Source organism: Haemaphysalis longicornis, unplaced genomic scaffold (assembly GCF_048455015.1).
Source record: "Haemaphysalis longicornis isolate Haplotype H1 unplaced genomic scaffold, Haemaphysalis longicornis Haplotype H1 scaffold_1, whole genome shotgun sequence".
Lineage (NCBI taxonomy): Eukaryota > Metazoa > Arthropoda > Arachnida > Ixodida > Ixodidae > Haemaphysalis > Haemaphysalis longicornis.
Genome location: NW_027526203.1, coordinates 239,644,267 through 239,670,184, shown reverse-complemented (window position 1 = coordinate 239,670,184; position 25,918 = coordinate 239,644,267). Strand labels below are relative to the sequence as shown.

The 25,918-nt window shown below is 48.0% G+C and overlaps 1 protein-coding gene across 1 annotated transcript in view; it reads left to right on the top strand.

The window, feature by feature from the left end:
* The first annotated feature begins 3,413 nt into the window (after positions 1 to 3,413).
* The window catches only part of LOC144142985 (SPARC-like), a 38,643-nt gene continuing 16,138 nt past the window's right edge, over positions 3,414 to 25,918 (top strand). Inside the window, exon 1 of the mRNA XM_077674814.1 lies at positions 3,414 to 3,562. Within this exon, the coding sequence (XP_077530940.1) occupies positions 3,448 to 3,562 (115 nt within the window). The 5' untranslated portion in view covers positions 3,414 to 3,447. The remainder of the gene's footprint in view (positions 3,563 to 25,918) is intronic.

Genomic DNA, 25,918 nt, shown 5'->3' with positions numbered 1-25,918 from the left:
CCCCAGCTTTCACGTTAGTGGAGATTGCCCGGGATTTTTTCATTGCTGCAACTGAAGGAAATCCGGCCAATAGCCGCTACACCGCTGTAATGACGTAGTTACAGTGGTCGAAGAGCGCCAACACCGGGAAAGAGCGAAAAAAAAATTCCGGGCCATCTCCACTAATTCGTGAAACCTGAGGGGGGGGGGGGGGGGCGAAGCATTCAGCGTATGAGTGTATTCTTGGTGCCTTGGCGTTTTTGCCCACGGAGATGAAACCGTTGGTGGCAGAGGTATAAAGCTTTGCTGTAAAAGTCTCGTGTCTTTGAAGCCCGAAGCGTTCTAGCGTAAGGCGCTGGAAAACGAGTTCGGACTTCTGTTCACGAAAAATGTGTCCCGTACCGTGTCACTGCATGAAATGACGCACGACAGCTGAGACGTCGACAGCCTGAGCCTATCAGGGGCTTCGCCCCTAAAAATCGTGCACCCCTCCGTTTAACGACGACGATGACTGAACGCGGAGCTTGCTCGGGGCGGATTCTTTGGTTGTCGTCTGAGTTTGGACTGAATTTCGACCATGCATGCATCGAAATGGAGCAATCGGATGAACGCGGGGTTCATAATGAGAAGGGCCCAAGTTCGATTCCGGCCACTGAGAGCTTCACTTTACCCACGATCATTCATTCTCGTCAGAGAAAGTTGGCTTTCCTGCAGGTCGTTCTCGAGTTACAGACGCCATCGGTGAGAACACTAAAGCTTCACTTTAAAATATTTTGAGCAAGTTTCTAAGTTATCTGATGGGCATAGAGAAGTGATTTTCGGCTTAGGTACTGTGCTGGTTGACTATACGTTCTGCAAGCATTGAAGAGACCGAAAAAAGTTGCAAGAAGTGTTGCAGGGCCCCTTTAAAGCTTAACGAAGTAGCTGTTTTAATTAATACAATGCACTTTTATAGGAAGTGATAAACCAATCTGAACACAATTAGGGTGTACAGGACACGGGAAATGCGTGAACGCACGCAGCAGGTACAGCTTAGAGGGTTGAAACAGGAATGACATATGAACGCACTAGTGTCCATGGTTTACAAGGCAAGGAAGAAAGTCAATTAGGGTTCAAGGTACCGCATAGCCTGCAAGATAAACGAGCAAAACATCGTAATCCGAGAATGCTGTATGTACATAGAATACGTTGTTATCTCGGCTGATAACCAGAAATATATACAACTAACTGCTCACAATATTTATGGCCAACAGCCGCAAACATTGGGTTAAAGTTTAGCACAGAGAAGGCTGGAGTAATGGTATTTAAGGACAGCAGCGTGGAAGAAACTGGCGCAAACGTTGATGGACGCAGTGACGAAATACCCAGAGTCGAGGAATTCAACTATTTGGGAGCGTGGATAAATGACAGCAACTACCTAACAATTAACGAAGAACAACTTAAATTTAAAGGAAAACAAAACACGGCCCTAAAGGAACGTTAACACTTGGCGTGTAACAAATACGAAGCAATGTGATGAATTTGGAATGAAGCATTGGTTCCGGGGCACACTTTTGCGAACGCAGTGCTGAGCTTGAGGTCCGGCACTCTACCAGGTGTCTACAAGCGCACCAAAAAACGGTGTGCGCCGTATGGCTTTATGTGCACATAGTGGGGATATATGAGCTGGGCATTGATTGAAGTTTTAAAAGCTAAAAGTAAAACATCCTTGGAGGAGGGGTTCATAAGTACGAATCCATGTAAGTTGGCAGCGGTTTAGGTACCTCTACACGAACAGCGCAGTGGCGAAAAAAAAATTAATAACGGTAGTTAGAAGCGACAGCCAAGATGACAAAATAAAACGAGGCGAAGCAGGCAGGAACAAATAAACGGAACGAGAAACGAAAACGTCATTACAGATGCACAGCTAGGGCAGGGAAGTGTGGTATAAGAAATGAATATCTCAACGATAAGGAAGCAAGTAGTGTTTTGAGAACGCGGGCTGCTTGAGAGCGAATAGCATTGTATGGGAGCATACATAAAATAACGGGGCATGTCTGTTACGTAGATAGGGAAGAAATAGATGTAAGACATTTTTTGGAATGCCACGGTATCCATTCAAGTACACGTAAAATATTCGCCTTCCCGTAGCGGAAGTATTCAAAGGAAATGAAGAGGAAGTAACCTGCAGGGCTGCGAAGGTGACTAGAAGACTGGAATTGTGGTGGAGGAAAAGCAGACGTGAGAATATAGCATTGAATAGCTACCACCTGTGGCGAATAAAATCCGCTAATAGCAGCGCTAAATTAGCTTCTAGGGTGAGATGACACGTTTCATCAACCCCATACAGAGGGAATGCCGCAATCAATCAATCAATCAATCAATCAATCAATCAATCAATCAATCAATCAATCAATCAATCAATCAATCAATCAATCAATCAATCAATCAATCAATCAATCAATCAATAAATAAATAAATAAATAAATCAATCAATCAAAATTTATGACTTTTATTGAGAACACGAGTGAGGAGCCTCAAGTCAACGTTTTTAGATGGCGCCAGGGCCCAGTTTGATGCAAAAAGCTTCTACTCTGCATCCCGTTAATTCGCCCAGTTTGGTTATGGACCACTGCTTTTTCTTATATGCAATCCACAACGTACCACGCTCATATGTACGAGTTCACGATATTTACTTGAGCTTGCTGATAGATCGATCGGTACTGTACTTTTATCACCATCGTTGTTGTCCACCCCCCCCCACCCCCTTTTTTTTTTAATTTTTTTACAGTGGGGCTTTTCTTTCGCGGCCCTCTTACCTTCCAGGGTGTGCAACGTCTTTAATAGTCCCCGAGCAACAGACGCGTACGCTTGTTTGAACGAATTCAAGGTGGCGGGGATGAGACCGCCAGGACGGGTAGAGAATATATCAGAAGCAGCCTTCGAAAATTTAGATAAGTTGAAGAGTTTCCGAAATCAAGATCGCTATTGAGGATCTTCAATCATTTCGAGATTTTTTTTTTTTTCTTTTTTCCCGATCCGTGGAATCCGAATAGTTCGATGCCGAAGATGCTAACCACGATATTCCGAACGTCGCACGAGCACACGCTCCCTTTTGGTTGCCCTTCACTGGACAACGTGATAGAGCAAGATAATCATTTCCTTCAGTCGAGTATCGTATGTCTCGCAGCTTTCGTCGTTCGTTTTATGTTTCTGCTTCGTTCACCGGCCGCCCTCCGCCTACACCCGCCGATTGCCATCTGCCGCAGCGCCGCCCCGGCTGAACCACCCGTGCTAAGTTTCACTCGGAGCTGCGATAACCCAATAGAGAGAGGCAGAGGGTCAGGAGCGTTACTTGGGAGCCCGAAGGGAATGAAGATCAGAGGGACGAAGGAGGGGATCAAAGAAGAGATGCTGAGCCGCCGTGTCTGGCAACGTCAGCGGTCCGGTCCGCACTTCAACCAATGAGAGAGCAGGGTGTCTCCTGAGATGCGGTCCGCCCCGTTTGCCCCACTCTTTCAACTGCCGGAGCAGGATCTCGGCTTCACTTCGTTTCGTTGGCTTGGTGCGGGAAGTTCGCCGAAGCCTCCGGCATCAGTGTCCGGTAAGTTCATCCAGCACATCACGCATAAGCTACCTTTTCATTTCCTTGGCCAAACTATCGAGTGACATAGTACGAAGTATGTAGAGTAATTTCATACGGCAGACCAGAGTGTGAACAAGTCTGGCAGTGCTGTTAACAATGCTCTTTTGTGACGGCTAGGTTAGTTCGGTGAACTCCACTCGAAGTTGCAGTTTTAGAGCTGGCTGTATAGAAGCGTATGATAGATAGATCTGTGACGCTGCTTGGACGCGCGAAATTTCTTCGAAATGGACTTGGGTGGGTGAACTGTCGTTTGTATTGCATACTCCTTCGGAACTACCACGCTCTGGTTTGTGGCTCTTTTAATGCGTGACAGCCAGTTGTTGCGGATCGTCCAATTTTGAGCGTTCGGGAGGTGTATAAGTATGGCTCATTTGCGTTTTTAGTTCGAATGAATACATACAATGTACGCAATCAAGCACTGCGACCTCAATTTGAAACATTCGCTGATCGGGAGCGTTCAGGGTTCGCGCTAAAAGTTTTACGGAAGTTGTTTCGAGAGAGGGCGCCAAAATTCAAGCTCACAGTCTCGCAGTTCACGCGCCGCTACATCCAGCTGCGGAAAATTAAACACCACGCATAACAACACATTGGCAGTACCCGCACCGTCTGATTGTATTGTTTTTTTTTTTTTTTGCAATAACTTTCTCCTGCTCGTATTGTGCGCAAGCTGTGCACATTCCTGCTTGTCCGCAGCTTGTGCATATAAAAAGGCCGATCCACACGACGGACCGAGCGCCCGGAGACGAGCACCATGCTCTGAGAAAGCTGCGCGCTGTTTTCTCGCCGCCTGTCTGGCTTCCATCAAAACCATCAGAAACGCCGTGGCAAGGGAGTGCGCGGGCCCGCCCGGAAGGAGCCCCACCGCCAGGCCAAATAATGGGCGACGAAAGACTGCCGCCTGGCCATGCGCGCCTTTCAGGCACCGAAGCCAGCGGCGTGCTTGGAGGAATTTTTTTTTTTTTTTCTAGAGTCGACATGCTTCTGGATGATTTTTTCCTTTTCTACCTAGATACTTCAACAGAACGTAAACACGATAACTCGGGGTGGGTTCAAGAACAAACTGGACTCGCATATCGGGAATAACAAATTGCGCATATTTAATCAAAAGCATGGCTCTGAATTTGAGTGGTAGCACCGACCAACTAACTTACTGGGGAAAAGATTACAGGAGGGTGGCTGGCGTTCACCACACTGCCGCAGGGCGCGGAGTCTTTCTTGTGTGACCGCTCTTTGAGACATCCGCTCTTGTTTTGCGCCCCAGAAAAGAGATAAAAACGGCAGTCATAAAGACAAATGAACAGCGTTGCTTCTGAAGCACAAGTTGGAGAGAAAAAGAAGTGGACAGTTACGCTCTATATATTCGGCGCGCTTCGTCTGTCGCTTTTGCCACGCCCGGCTCGCAATTACGCCAGTCAGAGAGAAGGCGACGATGAATGACTACAATACGTCCCGCCCTTTAAAAGACATCGCGATTGTGTGCACTTTTATTTTTTGATCGGCATGGCTGAGCGTGCGTACGCGCTTTCCTAAAGTATACGGGAAGTCAGGCACGTACGCAGGATTTTTTTTCGGGGGGGCGGGGGGGAGGGGGAGGCATCCAACGTAACTTCTCTATGCAAATTAGGGCGGGGGGCGAGGGTACCGACCGTTACTAGTACAAATACGATGAACACCCAGCGTTCGCCATAAAGGCGCGTAAGACTGCAAAGAGAAATGAAATTAGGTGTATCCGCTCTTGCGATGGGGGCGAGAACGCCGGTGTGTTCGAGATTTCGGCGCACGTTAAAGATCCCCAGGTGGTCAAATTAATCAGGAGCCCTCCACGACGGCGCGCCTCATCGCGCGAGTAGCGTCGACCCGTAAAACCCCACAATCAATCAATCAAATTAAGTGTATCTAAAAGATACGCCTGTAAGATACACCTACCCTTGCTTGGCAAACAATGAACCAGATCGAATAGACTCGCCACAGGAAGAAACGCAGGAACGACACTGCCGAAAAAAAGTTAGCCTCAAGTGAAAATGTAAAATAAAGATATCTATTAGCGGTTTGTTGAAGTAGTTCTGGAAGAGTTTAGTTCTGTAAAGAAAGAAAGAAGTTTTTTCCCCCCACCAAAGCATATGCGACGCGAGCCGCTGAAACCGCCACCCTGGCGAAACAAGAGAAAAGTTGCTCCTGTCCCAGATGACCCAAGCAGCGAAGTGGCAGGCCGGCAGCAGAGCACAAAGCCACCGTACAGCGGTATTGGCTTGCGTGTAAATGGAGCAAATAAACCTCGCGTGTATTTTTTAAAAATCCAACGTTGACCGCCAAATGAGGCGTTTTCTTTTTCGAAATGAGCTAAAATCCGGAAACCAAAACTGAGGCAGATCAAACTGCACTGCCAAAAAAATCCCGGCAACTTTCCCCTAGCAAAAATATGGCAAGAAAATATTTGAGATAATGCCCTGCAAACGTGCACGCAGATCGCAGTTCGTATTGAAAATAAGCCAGATCCTGTTGTGGCACGGATGAAAATGAACCAAATTCATTTGACCAATTGGATTTCGCTCTTGGCGTGACTGTTCCGGCTGTTTTGTGGGTGTTTCATAAGATTTTTTTTTCGCTTTTGGGAGCTGGCTTATTATGAGTTCAGGCAGCAATTAAGAGATCGGCGAAATATCTGCCGCCAGACGTCCACGACAAAGTGAACCGAAGTGAACGAAATGAAACAGATGTGAAACTATGATTTCCTCTCGTCTCTCTCGTTCTTACGGAGTAAATCTGGTTATTGTAATTATTATTACTCCCATAATTACCATTTAGGTACCTAACAAATTAGCCGCCGCTTACAAGCCATGGCGAATCCCCCCTCTCTGTGGGTACGAGCCACTTCTTTAAGGTGAAGAAGACGATATGAGCAGGCTTCTTGTGAACCGTTTTAGAAATTTATGGCAAGGCAATGAAGAGCTTCGTGAGTGTCTTCAGGCGTGCCCAAAAAAGTGCCCTACAGGACAATTCGAAAAAAGCTGCTAATGCTGCCAAGAGAACTCACCGGTTCTTCATGTATACCTAGTTTACTGTTCTTGAAGCCCTGTTGCATATGTTTATCGCCTTTTATGCTTAAAACTCCGTCGTACCATTCTTGGAAGTCCATTGCAATAAAGTTTTTATGAGAATGCCACACCAACTTGACTGTTTCAGTTCAGTACGAGCCAAATCCGAACTTATCCTAATATTGCTCAAATTCTCCGCATAATTCTTAATTTCTTGTCGCCATAAATTTCCCTAGATGACATGTAAAACATGTCATTTAATAGTTTTGACAGCACTGCATTTAGGTCCGGTACCGAACTTTCGTTTTTTTTTTTTTTTTTCTAAAATTCTCCTTAGGTGGATTTGGCTCATATCGAAAAAAACGCTTCAAATGGCTATCAAGCCCACGATTGATATGGCGGTGCTTTAGAATGTGTGCGAGGATAGAAGAGAGGTGGCGCGGGGAAGGGGGGGCTATGATGCAAAAAATTTCGGGAAGGGGGAGGGGGGGGGGCCCGGGCCACGCCCCTGGGTACGTCCCTGCGGGAAGTGCTCTCACTGTCTGTCTGTCTCACTGAAGGGCACGTGGCGTTGGAAAATAAATATGCAGGTTTTCAAGGCACCGGCATGCATCAGCGGTAGCACCAAGAAAGCGCTTTGCTAGCCAAAGCCATTCTGTCGGAGTGTGACGCCTCTCAATCAAGGTCATAGAGGGGGAAAGAGTGGCGCGCGAGCAACAAAACGCGTTGCTAGGCAACACCCAGGATGGTCGGTGTGGGGCGGTGCAGGCGAGATGCTTTCGAAGCGCGTCGTCTGCTACCAAGCTCGAGCTCTACACCACTCGTATGAACCTTAGTGAAATGATTTCCAGTTTTACGTGTTAGGGTGTAAGCCCCAACAAGGAAGGTTCGTGTCGCGGGGGTTTGAAGCTCGGCAGTGAAAGTTGGCACAGCGCAAAGAATAAGGTCAGCGGCGCAGCTTTTACGGCGGAATGAGGTTTCCGTAATGCTGTCTTGAAGGGGGCTAAAATATTAAGATAAATAGCTCGACAAACATTTAGCTGAGCAATAAGAGAATAATTAGACAGTGCCAGAAGAAATGAAAGTACGCATCCCTCGTGAAATAAGGACTATCCCTTCGTGGAGCGACCCCCTGCTTTTTGTTGACAGTTAAGTTACAACACTCTTTTTTGTTTTGTTTATGGAGCCCAATCATCCCATCCCGTCTTTTCCTGCGCTTACCTGCCTCTGCGGCCGTCAAAAGACAAAAAATTCCCACGGCAATTTGCACAATAAATCGTGTTTCACTAACGTAGTAAAAGAACTACTTTTGCACACTAGTAGCAATAAAACAATGCAGCCCCTTTCAAAAATATACCAAGGCCGTATAGGTCGCTCTGAAAGTGGAAAGTTAGTTCTACATACTTCCAACAAGACCGCGTAAAAATCTGAGCCCACTGGTCACAGAAACACGAAATGGAACGCCTCGAGCACGCCCGCCACACCCACCCATGCGGCTACGTATACCAGCCTAAGGAACGGCGATTGTAGCTTCGAAGAGGGATAGCACGGAAGAAAAAAAAAATAGAGCGAAACGTTATCAAATTCCTGTTGGAGTGTGGGTGGCGCAGCGCTCGTCCCAGCGTCCAGAATTCCCAGAATTCCCGGAGCCAATGGAGGAAACCCTTGGAATGGTCACCAGTCACCACTCTTTCAGTTAGCGAGACCCCGTTACACGTAGCCTAGTGTACTCGCTTATGAAAGCTTTTTGAGTACAAAAATGCCAAACAAAAAGAAGCATAGAAGTGCGCACCCAGAAAAATTACGCCCATCTTCCCGCGAGGGAACCCTGGTGTGATGCGACGCATCGGGGGGTTCAATTGGTGTTTCCGTTGGGTTGATTCTCTAAAACGCGTGAAACGTGTTGTGAACGCGTATGATGCATTTCCATCACATGCGGGTGTTCCTATACGCGGGACGATGGGCGTAATTGTTGTGTCACACCACTCACTCAAGGGACCGTCGCTTCCATCACGTCTTCATCGGAAGAATCAAGTCAAGCACGAAGAAGTCAAGCAAAGTCACGTCAAGTGCGAGAGCGAGCGCTTGACTGAACCGCCGCAGCGCGATACCCGCTTTATATTCACAGCGCTTGAAGGAGAGGAGACAATGGAGGAGAGTCGCGCATGCGCGCACTTGCGCGCGCCGGAGCAGTTGTTAATGCAGCGTTACGCAGCGAAGCGCGCCCAAACAAGCGCGCCAGCTGTGGTATGCTAATGAGCCGGAGTGAGAGTTGCACACAGCTGTGGGAGAGAAGAACGGAGGAGGGATGCGGACGGACGCCGCGACGCCGACGACGCAGGAGGGACATGCCTCACAGCAAGAGATGCGTCGCATCTAAAAAAAAGTTAGCTGTGACCTGTGACCTAACGAAGATTTCCCACAATGTATTGCTTTTATATTTACGAGTATTGATTTAAGTATCCGAATTTCTTCAGCGCTCAAGTTCTCATACATCTTTCTAAAGCACAGTGGTGCTATTCTCAAAAATAACGAAAACGTCTTGTCGGGTGTCTGGCGGCGCATCGCAGCTAATCATGGAATATCCTTTTATTGTTTTTAAAATATGCAAAATCCCGACTTTAGGTAATGCCGAGAATAACGGCGCAGGCAGATTGTCACAAACGGGCAACGAGACCGAGATCGATCGGAAGCAGGTAAATTGAATCAGTCCGGGACATCCTGTGGTCGCTCCCATCGTGCACGGTTTCGAGACATGCAGAGGGCTGCGTATACGTATACGCCGTGTACGTGGTAGGCCAGAGCGCAGCGACATACGGGTATAGCTACTTTGGAATATACACGATTACGTGGGCTTGCGTTGAGAAACTGTGTGTACAGCCTCCTAACATGCAGTAAACGTGCCGGGACCGGGCAGACAGTTTACTGTATGTCAGGAGTCTCGCTGTACCCGCCAGAAAATCTGGAACGATGCCTCCCGGTGCGCCAGTCTGACTTGAGTGAGCCCACCACTGGTGTACACTGATAACGGTTGTGACTACGATAGTAACAGCGTAAGCGGGATTTTACATTTCAGCTTAACACAGAGGGCTGTGCTAGACACCGCAGTGGAGCATTTTCAGTGAATTTAACCTGCATTTAGGATCAGTCGATACCATCGATACTAAACAATTCTATCAACCGAGAGAACAAGCTTGGTTAAAGGTCACCCGACGACAGATCACATCCATGTCACTAATAGAAAAATCCGCGGGCTAGAACAAAGCTCTTTACAAGGCGTATATATATATATATATATATATATATATATATATATATATATATATATGGTAGAACAGAGACGTACGGGACGAGGGATTCCGTAAGGACACATATCAAAGTTGCAGTCCTTATTGCCAGTGCTGTTTGGCGTTTTAACAGTGTTTTATAGTGCCGAATGAGGTATGATTGCCTTTTTTATGCAGGAATAAATAATAGAAAATTCAAGTCGAGAAAAAATGCGCCGTTTTTTCCGGAAGCGGGAATCGAACCCACAACCTCCGCATAACGCGTGCGGTGCTCTACCATTGAGCTAGTTCCGCGGCGACTCCCCTCTCGACTATACCACGGGGTTTTGTATTTACGACTGCTCAGAGCCCGGTCAACTAGCGCCGCCCCTCGACCACCGCGGGAAGACGTAGAACGTCTTTTCCCGTAAGACGTGGTCGGAAGTCGGGGATTATTTATTCCTGCATAAAAAAAAGGCAATCATACCTCATTCGGCACTATAAAACACTGTTAAAACGCCAAACAGCACTGGCAATAAGGACTGCAACTTTGATATATATATATATATATATCAGGGTGTCGAACCGGAACCGAACCGAACCGAAAACCGGAACCGAACCGGTATTTTTTCCGGAACTGAACCCGCACCTGAACCGTTATTTTTTGAGCACGCTGAACCCGAACCGGAACTGAACCGGAAAAAGAAATAACGGTTACCGGTTCATGCCGAAACGGTTCGACCCTCTGTTGTTGATATTGCACAGTCAATGCAATTCAGGCCTTTTTTTCTTTCCCGTACCATCAACTTCGTACTTGCTCGCGCACTTTCCCCTCCAGACAATTGAACACTATCACGCTTATGTAACAACAGGGGAAATGAATGAGCACCAATGTAGCATTGGTCTGTTGCTGCTGGAGGCGCGAGCGTAGTGCAAGCTGACCAAACGAAATGTCATTCTCGGCAGCTTGCAGGTGATATAAAACGACTTTGCCCTTCCCTAGCTGCGACTTCATTGGAGAAATCAGGCTGCAGGAGTGCTCCACTGCGCAACAGCGAAAGCTCACACCCGATGTGTGCAAACTTTTTGCATTTCATAATTTGTTGAAAAGGTCCGACACCTGCAAATTATTAATACTTGACAAGTGTGACCGCAGGAGCTGCTCAGTGGCTAAGCTGTTTGCTAAGCCGTTTGCCCAACTCGCTACATTGCTTCTACTGCTACTCGTTCCGGAGGGGAGTACTGCTGTGGACGAATTAAAGAGCGTCTACCCAAAAAGTCCCATCTCATGCTCCACGTGTCAAATTTCCCTTTCATTTTGTAACCGCATTACCTGTTATAAGATTCCGCAATGTAGCACACGGAACGATGGTAGGGGTTCAGGCGGTACGATGACATACTGATTGTAATGCACACTTTCGGTATCGCAAAAGGAATTGCAGTGGTCAGAGCAATAATGCAGTGACTGAGCGTAACTAAAGCTTACTTTTAACAAAAGTGTGGCTAACACATTCGATAAGGTGACAGCTAACAAATTATTCAGGGTTACCAAATAATATAATTCATTGGTAGTATTTATGTGCCTGTTGTAGAATTTTTCTGTTTTGTTACAAATATAAAAAATGTGCGCCATTGTTATTAAGCGCTGGTATTTGAACACGCCCGTACGCAGGACTAAATTTAAGGCCTCAAGGTTAGCGTGATGGGCGATTGCATAGCGACAATTGCGATTTCAACAAAAAAGGAAAGGACAGAAAATATATCCCACCATCATATCTCTTGGCGTTGGCTTTATGAATAGTTGCTAGGACAACAGAAAGTCTGAGCGATAAAGAAGGTGGTAAATCGTCGCCACTTCATGTGTTTTTCTAATATCTCCTAATTGTTTAAAGTTTCCTTTGCAATTGCGCCACTGCCCTTGGGGAGCAGCACCATTTTGAATGTCAGTTTGTGTTTTGATTTGACGGTCGTTTTAAACTAGTAAATGTTTTTTTTCTAATTTTAGTGATAATTCAACTAATCGAACCGGTTCGCGAACCGGTTCAAGCTCCCGAACCGGTTCGCGAACCGGTTCGGTACGTGATTTTGTCGAACCGGAACTGAACCGGAACGAAATTATTTCACCCGAACCCGAACCGTAACCGAACCGGTATTTTTTTCGGTTCGACACCCTGATATATATGTATATATATATATATATATATATATATATATATATATATATATATATATATATATATATATATATATATATATATCATCATCACCAGCCTATCTACGCCCACTGCAGGGCAAAGGCCTCTCCCATTATTCTCCAATTATCTTGGTCCTGTGCCAACTGTGACCAATTTATCCCCGCAAACTTCTTGATCTCATCTGCCCATCTAACTTTCTGCCGCCCCCTGCAACGCTTGCCTTCTCTAGGGATCCACTCTGTTACCCTTAATGACCAGCGGTTATCTTGCCTTCGCATTACATGCCCTGCCCACGTCCATTTCTTTTTCTTAATTTCTACTAATATGTCTTTAACACCAGTTTGCTCCCTGACCCACTCCGCTCTCTTCTTGTCCCTTAATGTTACACCTATCATTTTCCGCTCCATTGCCCGCTGAGTCGTTCTCAATTATATATATATATATATATATATATAAAACAGAATAAGGGTTGGCAGTCAAGAAAACCTCGGAAAGCAAACGGGGAAAAATGCGTTAGGTCATAGAAACAGATGAACTTTTTGAGTCAGAAAATTCTTCATCTGTTTCTATGACCTATATATATATATATATATATATATATATATATATATATATATATATATAGTAACGAAATGAGGGGCTCGTTGTTGAAATACAGAAAGATAGGTCGGCAGTCTACTACGCCAAAGGAGGCATACCACCCTCAAGCGTCAGATACACTCCTAGTAAATATAAATAGTCCAGAAAGTGAAGGAGAACACAGTCGCCCAGATAGCCGAATTGGTAAGGCATTCGAGATCTAATCGAAAGGCGTGGGTTCGGTCCCCACTCTGGGCGCGTGTTTTCTTTCTTTCTTTCTTTCTTTCTTTCTTTCTTTCTTTCTTTCTTTCTTCCGTATATTTAAAAAAAATGTTAACTTCATTAACCGTAGTAAAAAAAAAAAAAAAACAGCCTAACCACACCCCTATGACTCCTTTGGCGTTGTAGACTGCCGACCTATATTTCTGTGTATATATATATGAAAACGCGTTTCGCTTAGTTGAAGTTGCAACCGCCACAGTGACGGAAGAACTGTGCGGCTAGGAATTCGAGAAAAAACATGCACTTTCACAAGAAGGGTTGAAATTCCCTGCTTACAGCCTGCCTAGGAGCCTTCATGAGGAGTCAGGTGTACGGGTAAAGGGGAAAATTTGAGCCACTTGTGATTTGCGGTCGACAGTGTGTTGTTAAGCGAGCCCGGAGACGGTTCGGGAACAATGGTTGACGAACTGTATTCAGAAAGCTCTGTTTAAAGATGAATATGAATGAACGAAACGTCAAACGGCCGACCAATGAACCTGCCCTGTAGCTTAGGTGATGAAGTGCTGGAAGAGGTTGATTAATGTCATTATCTTATGCAAGTTGTCAGTGCAGTTAGAAATGGCGAGAAAGAAATGGGGCCTCTGGGGTGCACTCGCGACGCACTCTCAAGTAATTAACGGTATAGGCTACCTGTGCCCCTAACTAAAGAACGCTATTTACGGTGCTAGCTCATGAAGTACGAACTGGGTATCTTACTAAGCATCTTGAAAGAAAACTTGGCGAGGTTCACAGAACTGTGATAGTGTTGGGAAACGAGCGTCGTGGACTGGTGAACAAGCTAGTGTCTAGAAAAGCAAACTTCCTTCTTTATAGGCGATGGTTCGCTACAAGCGGAGATAATGTGCCCCAAGTGCGGTGCTGCAGGGGGAATCGTGAAACACTTCGAATAATGCGGCTTCCTTATAGCGAGGCTTTTCTGAAATTGAATGAAATTCGGGACTTGGTTTCGGATGACGCACGTAGGATATAAGTCTACGCACAGGAGAGGCCTCCGTCCTGCAGCGGGCATACACCGGTTGATAATGATGATTTTGACGATGGTGAATGTAAACACGTCGTCTGTTTTTCAGAATTTTTGAGGGTTGCGGCTCATCGCGTTGTCTGAAAAAAAAAAAAAAAAACTTACCCCCATTGATTGTTCTGTCAGCCCTGAAGAAAAATAAGAAAAAATCCCCCTCAGGGCTCCTCAAGGGATTCACAGACTGAGTAGCGCGAGAATTTCTCCCGAGTGATCGTTTCTTTGTCACGTTTTGAGTAAAGGTAGTCTGTGTGTATGACTGGTTTGTTACCGCGCACCCTTCCTTGTGATCTTGCCGTGCTTAATTAAGAAGAACACTATCCGCGCATACCACGCAGTTAATTGTTCAGGAGAACAATGTTCTTTGGACTGCGACTAAAATATTTTTTTTACGCGTCCAGCCTAATGAAATGTAGATTAAATAGAGGGCTCAAACGCGACGTAATTTTTTCAGAGTATAGGTTTATTGGAACGAGAGTTCGGGCTCTTTTCCACAACTGTGACACATTCCGGAAGGTGGTGAGGAACGCCGCTTTCGGACTGCGCTTTCAACATTTTCACCAAACACAACTAACTGAAAAGATATTTTGTGGGGCTAGAAATTGTTCTGCGGCCAAGCGTAACGCTATTTTTTTTTTACTATACGTGCATTAAAACAACATTTAACGGCTGTTACCCTCAACCATACGCTCGTTATAGCGAAATTGGCTGAAACGAAGTTAACGTTGTAGCACAGTAATCGTGAGTGATAACGGCTATAACGAAGTAAGGGTTGTTATAACGAAGTAATCGTTATAACGGTGTTAAGCTAATTAGAAAGCTCATGTGCGTCCGCATTGCGGTACGAGACGAATGCCGTTTAGAAACGGCGCTTATGGGCTCAACGAAATTTGAACGATTATAGAATAGTTTTGACGGTCAAACCCGCTGTATTTTGTTTCCAAGTATACGGCTCTGTTATGCATCTATGCGCGGACGTATTTAGTGAATCGTTTGAAAATGGGATCGCTTTTCTGTAACGTAATTAGAGTAACGAAACCTCAATAAAAAGTACCGTATAAACCGGATTATAGGTCGACCCGGTATATAGGTCGACCCCCTACCTTGAGGTGGGAAAAGTTGACAAAAAAAATAATTTGGCAGAGAAGCGCACTCACAATGTCTATATTTATTTTCGACGCCCGTCTGTCACTGCCACTCACTATGCCTGCCGAAGTCACTCGTCCGAGCTCTCAAAGTCGTCCGAAGATGACTGCTTCGCACTGTCATCTTCCGTGCCATCAGGCGCGTTGCTGATGGAGCACTTCCTGAATGCTCGTGTAACCATGTCGTCGGGCAGCGACTGCCCAGAGAAGGACACCCAGCTTGACACGGTCGCAACCGGCCCGTATAGGTCTTTTTGTTGTCGCCGGCTATCCACACATTGTACAGTTCGCGGAGCCGGTCCGCGCATGGCCTCCGGAGCCATCGTGAGCGAAGTTCCCGGACGAAGTCCGCCACTTTGTTCTCCAACTCGGGGTGCACCGCTTGACGTCCACAGAACGATCGGTTTCGGGGGTTGCACGCTCACAGCTTAGCTTTCTGGCTCCGCCAGTACCGCACACTTTTCTCTGAAACGCCTAACTGGCGTTACGCCGCCATATTCCCATTCTGCTCGGTGACCCAATCGCCGTCAGCTTAAACGCCGCGGTGAACTGGCGTCGACTGCCGCCACGCATCTCGGAACAGAGACGTACAGAAATGTACACACGCACGCGTAATAAACGAGTAAAAGACGAAAAACTAGAGAAAAGCGAAATCAAATAAAGGCCTGATAGAGCGAGAGAGCAGTCCGACACGAATGGCGATTGGCGACGGACTACGCTTGCACATTGTTGCCAGACAACGATTTACATTCTGCCAATGACCGCTATATAAGACGAGGGGTGACTTTTGTGCGGATTTTTTTGGAAAAAAACTCGACCTATATTCCGGTTTATACGGTATTGCTCGGCGAGTTATTCATGACTATAGATGAAGGTTTAACGCAGCGGCGACAAGGACAGGGGCAAGCGGGACGGACGGACGTCTCGACTGTTTTCCCGTTGCACTCAACCTTCATTTGGAGTCACATTGAAACTGCGTGGTTACAGATTCGTCCCCAGCCAGCAAAGGGGGTCCGATTCGTGTGTTGGCCTGCAATGGAGCGAGAGCGGCTTTCGGCCCCCACATACGCGCACGCACGAGCGTAATAGGGCTTCACAAACGGACGCCAAAATTGAATTAAAAACACACACACACACACCCTGCTGTGTTCGCCAGTATATATTCCTCGCGAATAGAATTAAAGGCGCGTCCTTGCGTCTCGCCTTCGCCGAAACTGGGCCACAGGGGATTGATTCCTCGACCCCGGGCCGAGCCGTGCGGACTGCCTCGTCGGCAACTGCTGCGACGGCGGCCGTGATGGGTGTGGGGGCTCCAGATATGGGCAGCGTGCGTACACGTACAAAAGGCGCCCCAGGGGCGGCGAGGCCCACGCGTTGGCGCGCGGAGCCTTGGGGGCCACGGCTGCCGCCGCGCAAGGCTGTCCCATCTGGCGCGCTCCCAGAGAGCTTCCGCACCCGGAAGTGCGCGGCCCGAAATTGGGGCCCTCGCGGCCCGGCGCGCCCACAAGGCGCTCCGGCACCCGATCATAGCCGCGCGAAGAGAGGGGGCCTCGGCTCTCGCGAAATGGCCCTCTCGCGCGCCAATTCTGCAGCTTCGAAAGCTTCCAATCTGACCGGGCTTCTTATAAACACCAATTGTATTGGTCTTCATAAGCCCTGTCAGATTTGCTCAGCGGATACGGCGCCCTACGCACGAGGAAAGGGTGTATGTACCACTGTACCCCCAGCCCTCTTGGATGGATGGCTTGGTGCCGGTCCATCACACGTGGGGCTTCGCAGTAGGGCACTTCAGGGGTGGCTGGCTGACCTGCATGCCGACCCCGAGCCTCTGAGGACCAGCAACAGCCGTATGCGAGAATTCCGTTGCCGTGACAGCGCGCTTGCGTCTTTACGACGCTCCTGATGATCCGCATCGATGCATGTATATAAAGCTGATGAATGAACCACGTCGCGTGAGCCTTGCAAGCGTCGCGCGTGCCAGTGCCCAGCGGAAACAATGGCTCCGGAGAAACCGGTCTTTCTCCGCTGCGGACGTACGCGGCGACATTTCGGCTGCTACCGGGGGTGCCTCCCTCCGAATTCCAAGTCCTTCGGGCCCAGGCCTCCCCGGAAGGAAACGCGTCGAGCTCTGCGTTTCTTCTTTTTTCTGTAGCATTGGTAGAATTTACGGGCTTGTGTCAGTCCGTTCGCTACTGCAGAGGGCACCAAGTGAGAATTTAGCAAGGAGCCGAATTTTTTCAGCAGGGCCCTTCGTCTCTCCTCTGCACACCGCGGGTGCTCTCACATGTCCCTTTTACGAATGTCGTATGTGGCAGCCAGTTTTTCTGCCCTGCATATTGTTTTCACCATTTAGGCGCGCGGTGCATGGTTACCCGCCCACGCTACTCACAGCGCTCCAAGCAGAAAGAAAAAAAAGGAAGGAAATAAAAATAGATAGGATTTTTGTCTTTTAAACTCCGAAGTCGTTTTACGTTCGAGTGCATTTGTGGGCACAGGGAAAGGTGCGTGTACAGGTCTTAGACGAGAGCTCCCACTTTATAGTCTGGCTTCAAAAGTACACATGGCACACAAGCGCCCCGGATAGGGTCCAAACCCACAACTTTCGAATAGCGCACACGGTGCTCTTACTAATTGAGCTACGGGGGCGGCTGTACACCCGTACGTTTTCTCGCGCATTCGTTCAAGTGTAGTGAGCTTAGGCTGGTACCCAGTGCCTCACCGAGTCACCGCCGCGTCAAGTACAAAGAACGTCCCCGTCACCCCAGTTGTCGGAGCGGCGCTGGCTTCCACCCTTAGAAGCGAGATACATTTCGTAATCATCGTCATCAAAGACAGGAGCACTGATCACTCGTCTTTGACATTTATTTTAGGGGTTTTGCGTGTGGTAAAGATACACTCACATGCATATGCGTACGCCAGAAATTGTTTGGGAGTGCAATTGGCCTCCTAGCTCAATTGGTAGAGTATTCGACACGTTATCCAAAACTTTGTGGGTTCGGATGCCACTCGAAGGTCATCTTCCCCTGTTTTCTTCCTTTTTTACCTTTTAGAAAATCCCATTTTCGCCCCCACCAGAAAGGCAAACTACCTGCCCTGTGCCTTCCTTGGCGTTCTTGAGGGATGGCTTTCCTTCCAGCGTTCATTGGAACGACCCCTGATTCCAGCAAGCTATGTCCGCGTATCCGTATAATTAAATGGGAGGGGTAACGTCAGCGTCTGATTAAACGCCAGCGTCTAGTTTCTGATTAAAAGCTTCATATTTTGGACATACATAAATAGTGAACGAAGTAGGGTAACCAAATGAACGACGTTTCAATAAAAAAAGACACGAGAAACGCAATCTTTAATGGAATCAAGAAACAGTATTCGGGTGTATCAAGTCCATTTGGCTTTTACTATAGACTGCTCAACGATGCAAGATCAAAACAGGAACCCGCTGGGGTAACACAGGATATTGCGTCACGACATAGCAGTTCCGCTCGCCTGCGTGTTAAGGAGGTACAATTGTCATGAGACGATGTTCCTGTAGTGAATCTCGTGCGAAGACGCTCAAGTCGTCCGACGGAAGCTCATACTTTATCGAAAGGCTTCTTGGTTAATTATAAAGGCATACCACATTTATGGCGCCAAAAGCTGCTCCCTGCAGGTGTCCGGAGGGCGTGACTAGTCTCCAAAAACCGCGGTCCCAGACTGGCACGGCCGATTTTTAAAATTATTATAGCATCACAGACTTGCCTTCATCATTCGGCTAATTAGGTGTTCTGTGTCGCTGTAATTTTTGGCACAGCGAACTCCGGGCTCGTTTTCGATCCCTTCCGTGGTCATGACCATCGGCTTTATGTCTGCTGAGAACAAGTTGATAGCACTGCGAGGCGTCAACTTTCTTCGGAGTGTATACCTGAATTGCACCCTTTTTGCTGAAAACGAGCATCCAGGAATGAAAGCAAAGCTGACGTCCGGTCCGCGATATGACTCGGACCGTGTTCAGCTTCCCGGGAGCCTGAGGGCCGTATTCCAAGTCCCTTTTCCACTCCATTTGCTCCCTCCTCTCGGCTGAAGGGGAGGATTCCGCAATGCTTTTGCACGGGGAAAGGATTTCAAGGATGTCCTCCACTGGAGATTTGAGTGGAGGAAGGATTCAGAATACCAGGGTGAGCTTTCAGGCTCACCTTCGTCCTTTGCGCACGAAGTCGGAGGCAGCGTGACAACGTCATTTCTCGAAGAAAAAGAAAATAAAAGGGGATGCTTCAGCGAACGCGTGCTTCAGGTTGAGATGCTTGGCTTTGGTGCGAGACAGACGACCTCTGTGGTGCAGTGCTACGTCTCGCAGCTACCCCAAGCCACGTGACCAGACCCAAAGCGTAGATGTCATTCAAGCTGTCCGTACACAATGCATGCGCAGAGGCGCTGCTGGCGTGCGGCCAGTCTTGAAGGGGTTTAGTGCGCGGCGTCATGAATTATGGTCGCGGATGACAGGCGACTCGCGGAGCAGGAACTGTTTGTGACAACGACCGTCCGCTCGGCTCGGGTGTGGCAGCCGTCCGTCCGGCGGTCGGCGCATCTGGTCCCCATCCGACCGTACGGCCTCCCTCGCCTGGCGGTGGACACGGTGGCTGGCGAGAGCGCACCCGGCCGCTGCCCGGGCGGCTGTTGCTGCGGGCGGGCGCGCTGTACATATCTTACCGTTTTATTGCTCTTCGATTGCCCGCGGCCGTCGGCTGATAGTGGGGTCGAAGCAGTGCCAGCGCGCCAGTTGCAGCCGGGCACTTGCGCGCCACCCTCGGAAGGGTTGTATTTCACGTATCTTGTAACGTGACACTAACGAAATGATATTTGTTGGTTCGCCGCTTGCTCTCCAACGCTGCCCGAGAGACTCGGTACTTTCCAACGCCGCCCGGAACGAGAGATCCTGGTATACGACCGCATCCGTGCGCAGTGCCGCTACGTAGGTGTGGGAGCTCCGATGCGATATGAGGATGAGCCGACGTTGATCGAGCCCTGCGAAGAAGGACGCGATCGGCGTTGCAAATTACACTTGATCAACGATCAACAACCGGATGCGCAGTGCGTTGGACAGTGCGCATCTCAACTGGATGACGCATATGCGAGAAAGAACTCCTCATTAGAAAAAAAAAATCTTCAATTACGGTGAGATCCGAACCAGTAATTCGCAAGTTATGCTTTCGGGTTCTGCCGAGGGCATGTATGTTTTTGTTTTCTGTTTTAGTGACGTTTCTAAACATGATTTCACGTAAAATACAAAACATCGAAAAAATATGCGCGCCAATCCACCCTGTGAAGGTGGTTGGAAAGCGAAGCTGTAAAGGACACCCACAACGATTACCCATCGACGTCACTTGAATTCACACACGTGGCTCTACAAAGAGTGAAACCAGATACAAGTGAACTGCACTTCACCACACCCTTTATTACTTCACGGAGATATTCTTTGCTAAGGTTAAATCAATGCACAATTCATGAATGATGGTTGGTTTAGTTGTATTGCGAAGCACATGAGTGGAAACTTTTTTTATATAAAATTAAAGGAAGCTCATGTTTGACGGTCTCACTTCTCCTCGGTCTCTGCCGCCGCCGACGGAGGCGACGAGATCGGCGGCGGATACGGAGAAGTGAGATGCCATGCGTTGGAGTGATTTTCCTTCAATTTTTACTAACCCCTAGCGCGTGCGCAAGGCGCGCACAGTGGCGCAAGAGGTACCGTGACGCTATCATGTGGCATTCAGCGAGAACGCAGGGGGTAGACCCGCAGATGTGCTCGGTGAGTGCACCGTCTGTCTCCCCCATCTCCGCGTGGGCTCGTAGCTCAGGCGGTAAGACAACGGGCTCTCGCTCCGTTTCTCTTCGTTCCAGGTTCGATTCCTGGAGATGCCAGTAACTTCCTTTATTTGTTCGCGGGAGTTTTCTGTTGACACCAACGGTTCTGATAGAACCCTTGGGGGGGGGGGTAGAGGTACAAAGATTCGCTTTAAAATTGTTTTCGGCAACCGAGTGTCACCATAACCACGCGGCGTTCGCGACAGCGCCAGCAGATGGCTATACCGCTAATCGATGCTGCTCAGACAGCTGCCGAACTTCGGCCCGTCACGGGTGGACGAGTCCGGAAACCGTCCAGTGGCTCTCATTTAAAGTCGCCGCACGGTAACAGAGCGGGTCGGGTTCGCGTGGTGTAGCAAGATGGTCCGGGGCGGGGCTCACGTTCACGGGGCGTTGGAGCGTTACGTTGGTGCGGGCGTCGCGGAATCGCGAGGGCTGCTCTCTATTTCATAACATGCAGCGGAACACCGCTATGGTAATCGATGGAAGGTTCGCGAGGAACAGACGCGGACCGACTCCAATAGCGTATGTGCGGGCGACAAAAAGAAAAAGAGAACAATTTCGTAGGGATATTGGGTTAAAAAGGATGCGAAAGCCATTTTTGGGTGCGAAACTCTCTTTTCAGGACCGGGATGGAGCCGTCATTAGGCTGACGATGCGTCATACGTGACATATGGGCGTGCGCACGGAAAACTTTAGTTGGAGTCAATTCTTCCCATTCTTATTCCATGCCCTCCCTAACCTCCAAGAAATAAATAAACTGGGGAACAACACCCGCTCCAGCGAAGCTATGGAAGGTTTAAAGCCGATTAATGATAAACAGGGGCATTAGCGCTTCCGGTATTTTTTTCTGGGGGGAGGGGGGGTTTGAAATTTTCACAACAAATATAAAATATAATAATATATAAATAGAAATTATAAAAGAATTAATATAAACGTAAAGAAGTATTAAAAATAAATATAAAGAATAAAATATATAAATAATATAAAAGAGTAGTCAATATTTTTTTTATTTTTAACACAAAACAAAATTAAGTGTCATAGCATCCGATATAACATAAAATTCGCCTGCAGGATGAATACAATAGTGGGAACACCTTTATATAACAAAAAAAAAAAAGGAGTACACGGGAAGCCTTTTTGCCATTGCCCGAAGACTGGACCCGAGGTTGGAAGTAGAATGGGAAGGAAGGGATGATGGGGGGTCAGGGTGGTAAGGAAATACAACTAAAGCATTCCTTAATGCCTCCTTTTCTGATGAAGTCAAGCAAAGCGTAAAGCACGTGTAGACTCCTCGTGACCCTCATTTTTGCGAAAATGCTGAAAAAAAAAAAGCAGTTTAGTTTACTATTATTCGCCGCTATACCAGCTTTAAAAAAAATAAGAAGGTCTACGAACTGTAAAATATGGTCTGCACGGCGAAGTAGCTGACGGCGCTCGCAATCCAGTTCCGAAGAACAAAGATAGAGCCGAAACTTGAAATACGTCTGGATGCGAAAGTTTACTCAAATTCGACCTACCTGCAAGTGAACGAAATCTGTTGTATACGTTGGCACAATTTGCGTTTAGTAGTCACATTAACCGATATTTCTGGAAGCCTTTTCAATAAACACGACATCACTGTTATCCGTGTTCACTGGTTTTCCTTACTGCGCACGAAACGTTGCCGCTCTCCTCACTAGGACGTTATAAACTCAAACGCAGTAGCGGTCCCAGAGATTGTTTTTTTTTTTTTGGGGTGGGGGTGTTTGAGGGGGGGGGGGGGGCGAATAAAGAACCGCTCCACTCCTTGCACCAGTTCTGCGTAGGTGATAACCACACCGGCGTGTGCGTGTATGCGGTGTAATTCTCTTGCGTACAAATCACTTAGCGACACATCATTGGTTTTGGTGCAACGGCTGGCTCGAGCCCGCATTTCTGACGGTCGCAACACGTTTGCGACCTCGCACAAGTGGGATGCTTAAAAAACAACAACAAAAGAAGCTGCGGACCTCTTTGGGGGGGAGGGGGGGGGGGGCGATCGCACCCTTCGCTCCCCCCCCCCCCCCCCCACCGCCACTACTCAGACGGTATATATGACGAAAAAAAAAACGGGAAAGGAAGGGTTATTTCAGCTCGTACAGTGCTTAGCATTAAAAAAAAAAAAACTTCTTGCTTTCAAATAATACTGAAAAAATTCTATCTGGTTTTATCAAATTTAATTTGAGGTCAGAAGGCAAGCCCGACAGTACCGAGTCCCAATCTTTCTGTTTTTTTTTTTTTTAAAGTCGACGAATGATTCAAATCTCGTGACTGCAGTTGCTCACAAATGTTCGATCGATCTCGATTGTAGGGTTTAACGCGCCGACGCAACGCAGGTGATGAGGCGCGCCGTAGTGGAGGTCTCCGGATTGATTTTGACCACCTGGGGATCTTCAACGTGCGCCGAAATCTCGTGCACACGGGCGTTTTCGCTTTTCGCTTCCATAAGAAAAGCGGCCGCCGCGGCCGGGATTCGAACCCGCGTCCTCGTGCTCACCAGCACAACGTCTTAGCCACTGAGCCACCGCGGCGGGTGCTCACAAATGTTCATAAAGTGGTATAATGTGGCCCTAAAAAATTGTAATTGCAGTTTAACGTGGGCTTTGAGGCGCATTGTAGTGGGGGGGGGGGGGGGGTGCGCTACGGGTTAATTTCACCGCCCCAAAGATTCTTACGCATTCAGAAATTTTCTACCCAGAGACACTTTTTCTGTCACTAAGAAATGTTCTCGTTCTTTTTTTTAACGTCGTCTCGGTTGGTGTCGCCTCTACTTCAAGACCAGGGCGACAAGCCGTCTGCAGGCACTATCAATAAAGTTGTCGTACCGTACCGTACCGTTCTTTTTCTTAAACTACTTCAAGTGATATGCAAGTTGGTCCGCACATGGTCTTAGAAGCACATCGTCTTAAAAGCTTGTGCTCTTCTTTCTTTGTCTTATTTTTAATACCAGTAAAACAATTTTCTTTTTCGAGATTTAGCTACGAATGTCCAACAATAGAAGCTTCCGAAACTATAAACTTCGCTCGGTCAACTTAGGTTTTCGTTTCGGTGGTAGAGGTGGGAGGGGGTTGGGTCGACGGACCTCGGAGGGGGGGGGGGGGGATTCCCCAACCCCCCTCCCCGTAGGTGCGCCACTGAACAGGGATAAACGACCAAACTGTAGTTTTTTTGAAAGCCAGTCAGTAAATTACAATAAAATAACACGGAATACCACGGTCTTGGGCCGCACTCTCACAGAGCATGAAGGCCCACAACTATTTTAGGAAAGGAGAATGAAAAAAAGAAGAGAAGAAAGCGCCTCAAGCATGGCGGACACAGAGAGAGAGGAGGGAGGGAGGGAGGGAGGGAGGGAGGGAGGGAGGGAGCTTATTCCATCCGAAGAGGACATTTTGAATCCTTAGTTGAAGTGAATTTGTGAGACTGTAGTTTGCGGCCTCAGTTTCTGCGTTGTTCAACTCGTGTAATTTCGCTTGTGGTTGCCTGCTACTTCGTCCACGTTTTTCGCGCTGTTTTCCAAGCAGTAATGAGTAATGTGTACCCAACTAGCCCAACGCCAAGCGCATTATATTTCTAGTACACAGCGCTTGTGGTTGTCTGCTGCTTATAGTCCAATTTTTTCCCGCTGTTTTTCAAGCAGTTTCGTATTCCACTATTTAGCCCGAGTATAGAGCCTTTCCTAAGGTTTCAATGGAGGGGTGAACTCAGGAAATTCGGGGTGCAACGCGGACTCGGCAGACTCGTGATACGGGCGGCTGGGAGAGGCCTTCGTCCCGCACTGGAAGCAAGCAGACTGGTGGTGGTGACGACAGAGCCTTAGTTCGCTCGTAATGCTCGAGTGGGGTGAAAACGCCACGTCCCCTTTCGGTGGCCACATGCGCGTCCTCAGAGGGAAAGGGACGTCGGGGGAAACTGGTTGCTCGCACTGGATGTGAGGTAGACAGTTCACACCGTACGCAGCAGTGGTTCCCGAATGGTGTCCGTGAGGGCACTTGAGGGGGTAAGCGGACCCCTGTGCGACACGCCACTTTTTCTAGTTTTCGCCAGACCCTGCTGCTGACGCAAAATGGATGGCTTTGCTGCAAGGCACGTGTACTTCTGACTTCTGGGCGTAGCGCGTGTTTTAAAGTCGGCTTTGTGAACAACACTGCAGTTGTGCGCGGAAGCCAAACGCACGAAATACCGGGCGTTGAAATGGGTGCATGGGCGACTTAGCTGCAAAAGTAAAATATTTGTCAGTACAATAGGTATCAACATATACCATCGTGGGGACTTCCATCACCTTTTCGAGAAAGCCCGCAAGGGCTCATGACACGCTCATGGGTGAGAACCACTGGTGTAGAGGATAAACTATTTTTTTTTGTTCCTGCTGTTTATAAATGGCTTAAAGTTCTGCGGAATCTCTTTCTCACTGTCTTTTGCACTTTTCAACTCGCCCTCCTCCTCCCTTTTTTTTTTTTTTTTCAGAATTACCACGGATGCCCGTGGTCGGCCATCATTCTTGCTATAAAAGATGAATGGGGGTTTTCCCGAAAGGTTTAAGCGAGAAAGGCCATTCCCCCAGTACCCTCGGCGTGTATAGGAATTAGTGGGTGCAAATAGGGGAGGAGTGATCAACGAACTGGAATTGTGAGTGGTCCAAAATGTCTGTAGCGCTTCCCTTCCAAGATATGGCAAAAAATCTAACAGTAAACTGTTTGATACTTTTGCAAATAAAAATTAACTGATAAGAATGCGTGAGCACAGCGTCCACCTCCCCCGTGAACTCAAGGCTGGGCCCGTTGCGCACGCCTTGCTCGGGCTTCATGTTTCGCCCGCCCTGTCCAGAGGCATTCAGGGCACCGCGCGGCGCGCTTCGACTTGGCGTCTCCTTGGCAACGTCGGTCCCGGCGCGAAGGCAGTTCTCTCCTTTCTCGAAGGCAGCTGCTACCTCGGCTCGCT